Source organism: Neodiprion lecontei, chromosome 1 (genome assembly GCF_021901455.1).
Source record: "Neodiprion lecontei isolate iyNeoLeco1 chromosome 1, iyNeoLeco1.1, whole genome shotgun sequence".
In the NCBI taxonomy this organism is placed as follows: domain Eukaryota; kingdom Metazoa; phylum Arthropoda; class Insecta; order Hymenoptera; family Diprionidae; genus Neodiprion; species Neodiprion lecontei.
Window position 1 is genome coordinate 3607334 of NC_060260.1, and position 11269 is coordinate 3618602.

Genomic DNA, 11269 nt, shown 5'->3' on the forward strand with positions numbered 1-11269 from the left:
TAGCAGGATATACACCCATCGTGGCTAAAACCTCCCATGCACACAATTTTGTTTTCGGTCTACTCCCTTCCATTTCGTGATCACGTTTCGCATAAATCTATAATAAACTCCGTTCTCCACCGATTCCGGTACATGATACCCGCAACTACCTACCCCCGAAATTACTTACCTACCCACTGGGTGTTATCTACTCCGATACCCCAGGCCTGCACACGTTTCACACCCTTGCTCATAAATCGGTTTCTGGCACCCACAATGCGAATCGCGATTACTCGGCCATTCTTTCCTCACATGTGTTCTCTGAAATATTTTTCAAAACGATTATTTCCACTGATACGATCCCTCCTCTTCTTCGACATTCTTTCAATCAGGGTTCACACTGCGGAGGAAATAAATCCAACCATTCAGTGACACCGAAGAGGTTGGATAATTATATCCACTGCAGCTACGATCGTGCCAAATATTTCAAGCCAGGAAGATGGTACTATGGGCCTCGAGAATAATGGCTGTAAGTATGGGGCGTACCTGGTTATCCCTGCAATGGAAAAAGCGGATAAACAGTTAGCTCACGGCCGAGTATCGTGCACGTCGCGTTAGGAACGGATGTTGAAACGCGATTAAGTATTATTTGGCTAATGATGGAACGTCGGTGAGTTTCCTATTATAGGTGATCTTGTCCCTCCTTTTTTCTTTTGCCGTTTTTTCACCAACGTTTGGTCCGTCCGCCGCGTCAAGAGAGCCGGTCGGCGATGAGGAGGAGGAGGAAGAGGAGGAGGAGGATGGCAGCGTCTGTCCCGTCATTTATTTGAAACTCCCGTCACTCATTTTTCATACGTTTACCCCAGACATCCACCGCGTAGCCAAACCGAGGCCCGCTCTCTCGGACGGAGTATATCTCCTTCGTTTGTCCGTCAGTGTTGGTACCGGGTCTTTCCGCCCTTTGTTCTTTCACAAGTTTTCTTCTTTCCTACGCAGGCACACAAACAAGCCCGCGCCCAGGGGGAAAACAAAAGACAAATTACAGAGACGGCCATCATGTGACCCTTCCCACCTGTCTATAGACGCCCTGCCGGAGAAACCTTCGGGCGCTCGGCGAGAGAAGGAAAGAGAGAGAGAGAGAGAGAAAGGGAGAGAGACGCCGAAGGCGAACGAAACGGCGGAGAGAAGGAGAGACCCAAAGCCGCGGCGCCTCTTCCGAGGGCCACTCGATTCGGTCGCGTGTGCTCTCATTCTCCACGGAGTACCGCGTGCAGTACGCCGTTTTCCCCCCTTCACCTTCCTGCCGAAATCCTTCCTTCCCGGAGGCTGGGCAATGACACGAAATAGGCACCCCCTGGTCCTTTGTTGTTCGCCACGCTTTCCTCAACTTCATGCAGCTACCATCACGCACTCTGCAATGCATGCACTAAGACCAAAGAAATTTAATCGGGGGGATAAAATTCATTTGTTGGGGAAACTTTACTTGTGAGATAAAATTCGTAATACTGCTCGACTCGTTGTTGAATTGATTCATTTACTAGATGCGACAATATCTTATAGTAGTCAGCACCAAAAGCTTGTGTCAACTGCGAACGACCAATATTGCTCCTGCTTGCGATACGTGAACTTATATTTAGAAAACCTGGTCTCATTTGTATTCCAAATCGATAAAGAACAAATGTCATGTGGGTGTTCTGTGAAATCAAGTGTACCTTCAAAAGTATTTCGATGTAAACTCGTATATACATATTTGTCGGTTTCGTTAGTTGCACTAAAAAATTTAAATACCTGATAATGCTGCACCATATCTGTACTAGTGCATGGATCAAACAAAAAAAAACTAGACTCAAAACAACGATGAAGCTTATCCAACGAGAGAAATCATACAGGAGAAAGAAATATGTTTAGTCCTGTACTGTAAATGATTTCAAGTGCTGCATTTCGTAGAACCGGATTCAAGTTATTGCGTATAACTAACAAAAATGAATCCTTGATAAAAAACAAAAATAAGAACGTTTTTTTCATGTTACATAATGCTCTGTTTCCACTACACGTCATTACTATGCATAGCAAATTAGTTTTTTACACGGATTTTGTTATGTGTACTAAATGAATGAGTTATATACACCAGGTAAAAAAATTATTTGTTACATATGAAGAGACAATCAATTGTGTAACTAGTAAAAAAGATTTTTCATAGGTAAAACATATTTGTAGTAGTGATAATAGAATTTTTATTTATTTTTTTTTTGTTATTGTAGCGCACACTCAGGAAAAACTTGTTGCTATTTTAGATTAATCAATTTGCAGGCGCATTTTGCAGAAAAAAATTTTGTGGGAACACAATAATTTGCTGTAAGTACCAAAATTAATGTAACAAATCATGAGAGCTACTAATTAATTACCCTTATCAAATAATACGTCACATCGTAGATCTAAAAAAATTTTTGTTCAAATGGCAAAATACTCTCTGTAACAAGACAAAAATCCATTCTCGCAAGAAAAGTAAGATGAGCAGTTATTATTAGGGGATGCAGACATCTGTCTAATATAATCAGTAGAATTAAATCATTCGTGGTGTAATACCATTAAATCAGGCTGTCAATTCGCAATGGCATATTTCTTTGGCATTATTTCAAGCGACTCTTAATTTATATGTCATAAATTACAATTTATCGATAATTTTTTCAGTTAAAACAATTAAACAATCATTTTTCAACTTTTACAAAATAATTTCAATGCCTACATCTGATTTCTCAATCGTAAGAGAATCTACGGGATATTGACACACCTTTTCTTAGACACTCGTAAAAAAACTATTTTCTGTGCACTATAAAATCAACTAAACTCTGTGGTTGTGTGAAAGTAATGTTTGCTTGCATGTATATTAACCGTGAAATTTGATTTTGAGGACGAAATTTTCGTTATTGCAACCAAATTTTTTTCTTACTACAATGAAACCACTAAATTTGGACCCCAAATTGTCGCTTCAACTCCACCGAACAGTTAAACTCGGCGAACCCTCGTAGGTGGTACGTGAAGCTTTTAGTCAGTCCAGAAATGCTCCCATTGAAAGCAGCTTGAACTTTGGTTAGGTACTTGCGTCTTGGACATGCAAATAGTTGATTTGGTGATGTTCTCAATGAGGAAATAGCTGCCGATTTTGCATATTTGAGATTGGTCTGTACTCGTTGGGTTACCTACGTAAATTTTTGCTTGTGTGAGGTAGAATCTTATGGGGCACGAGAAAATTTGCGAAATAGTGCACGAGTCACCAAGCATTTTAAATGATGATGCTGATGAAAATCAATGTTTTCTAGGCTGGATAAAAATGTTGACTTCTACATTATTGTGAATAATGGCCGAAGCTAGTGTTGACGCTTAAAAATAATGCGCCATATCCGTTAATTGTACTTGTGTGAGTATGACACGTACATTATTAATGCCGATACGTAAGGTACAATGAACAACGATCTTCACGTTGATATAATTATCTCGAAATTAGATCTATGTAGACCGTCTTGCTGTTGACCTGCCGACTCGCGCTGGAGCGCGCAAAATACCGTGCTTCAAATTGAACCCCTTCGTGGAATAACAGAGTGAACGCGAGGTGCCCCTGCCAAGATAACGGACTGCAGGGTTTGAAACATAAAATCTGAAATATTTGGTTCTTCGAAAGCTCAGTAGTTATTTCGAGAGCAGAATAGCAATTATTAGAGCGGTGTATAATAATAAATTATAGAACAATGTCTATCTGTAAATAATCAATATCAGCAAATCGAATCATTCTGTCATTTAAAATTGACTAGAAGAGCCACAACGACTCATCTTTTCAAAGACGCATACTTGTAACTTAATTATGAACGCAGGAAAAGATCAGAAGAATATTTATCATCGCAATTACGCTGTTAACCCACCCAAGAGGCTCAATAGTGAACTGTCACAGTATAATCAATTCGTTGCAATAACTATTAGCTACCTGCCAATCAGGCAAAGGTGTCTTAGTATCGATAGAAAGGAAAATGAAAGGAAGAGTGAGTGTACATGAATATCAGAGGTTTGTTCACAGATCGTTTATTAACTTTTCATTGTACATTTTGTCAGGCACATAAAATACATGAAAGAATTCGCAGCCTCATCTCACAATCGCCATTTCTGCAATTAAACTGATTCGTTTCAAAGATTCGATACTTCCTTACACGTAAGTTTAGTTGCAGGGATTTCAATTTTTCCGCACATATTTTAAGTCTAATATTGCAAGTTTCTGACCGCGATAGATTATTGGAAAGCACCTTAGAACCGAAGCTTATACTAGGCCGAGGATTATTCTTCACCTCGTATCGTAACAAATAGATGTGAATGTTGGCACTGCTTAAATAAGACCGTTAAGAAAACAATGGGACGCATCACTCAGCCGGTCGTCCGGTTGCGAGAGGCGGGAGGAATCGGCGTCCGGAGGCGAGCCAGGCGCTCAACGTCGACGTCTTGGCCAGGCGTACGTCGGCGACAAGTGCGAAGCGACGGCCGTCGGACGCGGCAACATCATTCGCTCGAGTTTTCTACGCCCGACGAGTGACACCCGTCCAGAAATAATTCAGCATCCGGTCACAACTATTTACTCATATGTACATACATCTACCTACGAGCAGCTGACAATGAGCCGCTTTGCACTCGCCCTATTGTGTCTCGACGTTTCCCGTTATTTCCGCACTCGCGACAGCTTTATCCGTTTCCAGTTCTTATTTCCGCCGTACGATTATACCCTAGGAGTCACCGACGAAAGACGGTTTCGTCTCGTTTACCTTGGAAACCGATTCCCTTGATGGTCACCGAGAAATCAGTAAAATTTTCGTGAAGATCGATCACGATATCGAACGATCACAAGCACGAGCAAAAATTTGCAATATTTGCAATTTCCAAGTAACTAAGAGTGAAGACATGACCTGCTCGCAAAATAGAAGGTGCAAATGCGCATGGTCAGAAACGAAGACTGCAATTCCTGCACAGCTATTGATCCGATCGACTTGAAAGTTTAGTGTTACAAGTTGATGCTGGTTCAAATTTTGTAGAACCGGTTTTCTCATTGCTCAACAATTTGTTAGTCTTATAAATTTACTGATCAGTGACATGAATGAAAAATTTCATCCAAGTTCCTTAAAATACGTCTAGCTGTTTGCCAAAAACGAATGTTCGCGAGTAAAGTCGGTCTGCGAACAGTTGACGAACAATGATGCGCGTTTTACGTGAAAATCTCAAGTTCGTCAGATGCTCAGTCACAGAGGAAATGTGTTCAGCGTTTTCACCGTTGCTCGGTGACACCGTTTTTGATTGCATATAAAATTTCTTCTCGAGCTGAAGGCTCTCGATAAAGGATGAGAAAGCCTTTGAAAGTGCGAATATAACAATTCTCGACAATTCTGACGAAGCCTTCTCGCAGCCTGACCCACTTTTCGTGACGAGAACGTTGCGAATTTAGGTAGGTACAGCCGTAAGCACGAACTTGTCAAAAAATCGCAAGACCTTTCAGTTCTGGTTTTATAAATGCGGACGTTATATTTCAAATTTAGCGTGGCCAATCTTAGCGCAGCTCGCTTCGCCGCCCCGCGTCTCGCTCGCTACGAAGCCGACTGTCACTCTTCGGTAGGATGCCGTGAGACTTTGTCTGGCAGTCCATCAACCGGTCTCCTCTCACGACAGTCAAAGATGAAGATACACTGCGTTGATATTTTTATTCCCTTGGTACCTCGAGTACAGAAATCTTAAGGAATATTTATTTGCAACAAAAAGCATCCGAAGAACGTCATCGTCCATTTTTAGACCTCTTTAATCAGACAAGATCCTGTTTGACTTCTGACTGGTAAGATTTCATTAATTACCTACACGCCATGGTACGATGGCTGTGTTTGAGGCACAACTACGACACCTCTATACCTGTTCCGTCTTCGCGAAATATATGCAAATTATCTTTCTTATCCATCCACCGGCCGTTGATACGGTATATTGTTGAATTTCAAGTTCTGGAAGAGCTTGGGTTTTATCTCCCCGCGATTTCAATCACCCGCTGAATAACGAAGAGCTTAAAAATCGGTTGCCATAGAGCTCGGACTCGTGTCACGCAGAGAGAATTCGTGCAGCGGGTCGGTTGGACGGTACTTGCAATAGGCGTGGATACTTTTGATTGACAGGTTCGTCTAGCCAATCACGAGGCCGGAATGCTGATGAGGCCCACGTCAATCACGCGATACTTTCATCTCACCCCCGCGCTCCGCAGCCGTCTCCACCCCGTCGGCCCTTGGCCCACGTCAACCCCTTCCACCTCGAAACACCCCAGCGATATCCCCGCAACACCCAGACGCCCCTGCCACCCTTACATCCGCTTGCACGCCATGGGGTAGTTTGGCCATTCGCCCTCGTTTTTCCGCGGCTACACAACACTACATCGCATCCTTCTAACCGACGAGCAAAAATACAACGAAAGCGGATGAAACGGGGTCGACGGCAGCGTGTAGTTATAATAATTACTCGGTCAATCTGTGTGCCAAGTGCTTTATTCTCATTTGACTGGAGCTGAGGGTGGTTGAAACTGTTACAACGGGATGATACGATTTTGCCCAATTAAAATAGGCTAGAATACACTGTGGCAGGTGATACTGTAACGAAAGAGGATAGTTGAGCTCATATGGATTTAGATACTCTGGAAGAAAAATTAAAAACAACCAACAATGAGACCTACGATCGAACATCTTTTTGTTAAAATCGATGTAGTACGAAGTAACGGCGAATACAGTGTTCTTGAAATTTCATCCATTCGAATGAATGTTACACAGCTAGGTCACCCATTATCGTTATAAGAATTGGTATCGCACGTGTTGACTGGACTCCAAACTTTGTGCTCCGATATCTTGACAAAAGATCGAGGAAGATGGAAACGAACAACAAGATTGTCTATAGTTGGGTAAACATGCTCACGAATAATGACATCTAGGTATAGGTATATATGAATACTCTTGACGCGAGGCACGAAGGAATTTTCTAATAATCCCCCGGCATCAGTTTCTTGTCTCGTAACAATTAGCTGACGTTTGAATTGATATACGAAATACTTGCAGTGGGAAACTTGATGGAAACTTTGTAAGTAGTTAGCTTAAGGTCGTTACTGCTCGGTTCCATACACTCTGATAATACCTCGTCTACGTATACTTGCCGGCGAAAGCATCTCTGACGTTGTCGAAATATTCGCTGAAACTTGCCTCGATCAAACAGCGAAACTTTCCCGACAACGCAGCTACTGTCATGGAACAACAATTCAAGCACCCATTCACTTGTAACCATCAAGTAGAGAAGAGAGAGAGGTGGATGGAGAGTCGTTGCTGGAAGCGAAGATACGTGATTTGACTACATTCGTAACGAATCTCGCAATCTTGTGTGTTTCAGAAAACGGTCTTCCCAGGAGATTGCGAACCGCGTACACGAACACTCAGCTACTGGAACTGGAGAAGGAGTTTCACTTCAACAAATACCTGTGCAGACCACGAAGAATCGAAATTGCAGCCTCGCTGGATCTTTCCGAGAGACAAGTGAGTTTCTAGAGCTATCCGTTATAAATCGAAACGTTAATCGTATCAGTGGACGGAAACAGTACTAAAAGAAATGACTAACTCGTTCATTGATGTTCGCAGGTAAAAGTGTGGTTTCAGAACCGACGAATGAAGCACAAGCGTCAAACTTTGAGTAAAGAGGACGGAGACGATAAGGACGGGACGTCGCAGGATGGTATCGAGAAGTCTAAGAGCGATAAGATGATGCTGATGGACGAGGATGAGAAGAAGAGCTGTCACAACTGCGACATTTCCGGTGTCGGAGACGTGGGTAGTTCGTTGGGTGAGGTGCCTGAACTGCGAGCGTCGGACCGAGGCGCGGGCAGCAATAACAACAACACGCCAAGTGCTACGAACAACAACACGGGCTTCAGCACGAACAGCAACGGAGCGAGCAGCGTCGGTAGCACGAACAGCGTCTCAAGCTCCTTCGAGAAGATGATAGCCGACGACGATTCCCGGTCTCAAGATGGCAGCGAGGTAACCTCGCCCAGCGTCGCAGCGAAGAAGGTTTCCGGCGAGGTGCGGGTGAAGGTCGAGGGCGGGCACAAGAGTCCAAACCCAGCGAAACAGGTATCCGTCAGCAAAAAATCACCGCCTGCAAGCTCCAAGGACATGCAATGCTCGATGAACAGCAACGGCGTCCTCCTCGCGATGCCAGACTCCACGGTGAGTACGCCCGCATTGGCCGGAGGCCAGGGATCGACGCGGAGTTTAACGCCGTCCTCGACGCCGGGGACGCCGGCGTCAGTTCAGTTGCAGCAGGGAAGTCCCCTGGGAATCCAGGCGGTGCACGTCGCCTACATGCAGAGGCCGAGGAGCTCGCCGTCGTCGGCAAGCTCGGTGCCCACCAGTGTTCTCCACGGGCCGTCAAACCCCAGCGGAATCTCGCCCCACACCGGGAGGCCGATTCCCAACCCCCAGGGCCACTTTCAGCAGGGTTCTTACCAGCCCGCAGGCGTCGATTACAGGAATGGAATTGCCTCGAGCCGGCAATCCGCTCCGGCGGTGACGCAGCACACGCAACAGCCGCAGAACACCTACTGTCCCCGAGAACCTTACCAGCAGCGGATCGCCTACCCAGGCGAAATTCACCCCATTTACGCACGGCAGAATCAGGGCATGACGCGGGGCCACCACGGTCGAAACGCAGCCGCAACGCGACCGGTTTACAACTCGGGGATGCAGTTTCACCAGCAGCACACCCAGCAGTACGCTGCCGCAGGTGATTACAACGGCTACGCGATTTCCGCCCAGGGCGGAAACGCTGCTGGATACCACGCCGGATACCACAGGAACGTCCAGGGCTCCGCGTACGCCACGAGTCAAGGCTACGCAGCCGCTCAGGCCGATCAGGGCGCCGAGTCTTACGGGGCCGCTGGTGCCTACGGCTACCCGGGGACCGGGACCACCGGGTACCACGCCAATACCGACACCCTCGGCGCCCTGGGTGCCCATGGACACGCCGGCGTCGTGACGCAAGCTTCGCAAGCTTCGCAGCACGCGTATTACGGCGAAATGCAACAGCCGCAACAGCAGCAGCAGCAGCAGCACGGTGCCGAAGGGTACGTAGCTCACCAGGGTGCCGTTCACTCAAACACCGGCGATTACAGGAGCGGCAACAAGTGCCACCAGAACGCCTACTACGAGCAAGCCAGCCAGCCCCACGTTCACCAGGGCGGTGAGGCCTCCAGTATACCCAGCAGCTACGTTTCTTCACCGGATCCGTTTCCGGCACCTGGTATGACCACGACGGCGACAGCTATCGCCGCCGCCACAGCCGCGGTCATGACGCCCCCGGGAAGTGCCGGGCAGTCGGACGCGAACAGCGAAAGCTACGGTAATTTTGGAAACTTTTACGGGGAACCCGTCCACGCCGCTGCGCCACCACCCTCAGCCGACAACAGCAACAGCTCCTCAGATTTCAACTTCTTGAGCAATCTGGCCAACGATTTTGCACCCGAGTATTATCAGCTCAGCTGAGCCCCGGAAAATGATCAATTGTTATGGCAAACCGATTGGGCTGATGGACAATATTTACAAAACTAATTGTGAAGAGTTGGTTTTTCAATGAGAGAGTCAAGCGTGCTGGCGTTTTATAGCGTGCAATGCTGATGAGTCGATTGTATATATTGTAGAGGACAGTGTGGAATTATTTAATCGGGTGATTCTAAGGATTTCTTCTCTTTCTCTCTGGTCCTATCTGCCCCTTGCATCAATTTTGCGGCGGAAACAAGTGCAATCAAGACGAATAAATTTATTTCTTTAATCCGTGAATCGCGTCGGATCACTCTCGAGCGATGAAACCTGAAAAATGTGTTATCTTGTCCGACAGTAAAGCAATTGTTGATCACTCTTGTTGAATGAAATGAAGCAAAGTCAGTGATAAAACAGACTTCTTCATAGGATCAGTTCCTTAGGCTCGCGTGGTCTGTTATTAAAAACGGAGATTGATGTAAGTCTATTCTACAGAGAAAAAAAAAAGTTGTGAATGAAAAAATACGACAGTGTACGATAAACAGTTGACAAATGAATATGTGTATCGTACAATACGAGATGAGAATCTAGTTGATGCAGTACCTCATCGAACAACTGAATATAGGTGTTAAGTACGAAAATCGCATCTATACACAATCACGCCTAGAATAAACGTATGATAATTATTTATAAATAAACAATAATGAGTAATAATAAATTTAAAACACGAATAGTAGCCGTAATATAAGCTTTAAATAAATGGAACAAATACTTGGGCAGCCTATAATGTAGTCTCGAACATTCGGAGGTCTTGTTTTTCTTCAACTCTGTTAAAGAAATCGAAAATCAACAGTAACCCATCGGGGAATAAAATTTTCTGCTATCACATAACGTGTTGAGGTAAAGTCCAGGTGATAGCCTCATTAAAAACATTTTTAAAAAATACCGCAGTTAACGAGTTTCTACTCTCTGCACTAATTTACCCGTAAAATCAGTTCCTTCGCTGAACATCCCAACCGCGATCATTAAGATCTTCAGTATTCGACGAAGTGAAATGTTCGAGAATAGACACAAGAGTAAAATAATGATCGCATCCTAGAGCAGCTCAACGCACGTCCAAGTTCGTGTAGAAACGAAATTGTAATTACATAATGTTAATTCGATATTGAAACAGATGTAGGTATCTAAGATGCTGTCTTTTTGTATAAAATATTGCATATAAATATATGTATATGTATATTTAGGTAATATATATACATATAAATATATCTATGTAAACCATTGTTGTTTGTATAAATATTTCCTGTAAATATTGCAACGATACGGTAATCTCATGTATTATGTTTATTCATTCAGAGTGAAGTGGATAGTGTGAGCGTATATAGAGTACGCTGTATACGAGCTACGCCGCCATGATGAATCTACCGCACTTGTACATTCGTTCCACTTAATACACTTGTCAAATACAGGTTATAGCAAAACATGAAATTTTTTACTGCTCATTACGTCATATGATCCCCAGAAGAACCAATACCTGCGGTGCACGTAGAGATGCGTGGGTGTCGTAAGACTACACATTATTAAAAGTGGTAGTAGGTGCATGGCGATACGTCGAGGCTGGATGTATCAGCGTGTAGTCGAGTTGTCATTTTTATTCCAGGTACGCGCAAATCGGCGAAAATGTTCTAAAATTTGATCGCACGATTGGAGTGACA

At 44.5% G+C, this 11269-nt stretch overlaps 1 protein-coding gene across 1 annotated transcript in view; it reads left to right on the forward strand.

Annotated features, from left to right (window-relative positions):
- Positions 1 to 11031, forward strand: part of LOC107216758 (homeotic protein proboscipedia) — a 30616-nt gene extending 19585 nt beyond the window's left edge. Inside the window, exons 2-3 of the mRNA XM_015654045.2 lie at positions 7414 to 7556; positions 7659 to 11031. Of these exons, the coding sequence (XP_015509531.1) occupies positions 7414 to 7556; positions 7659 to 9560 (2045 nt within the window). The 3' untranslated portion in view covers positions 9561 to 11031. The remainder of the gene's footprint in view (positions 1 to 7413; positions 7557 to 7658) is intronic.
- Positions 11032 to 11269: the final 238 nt, after the last annotated feature.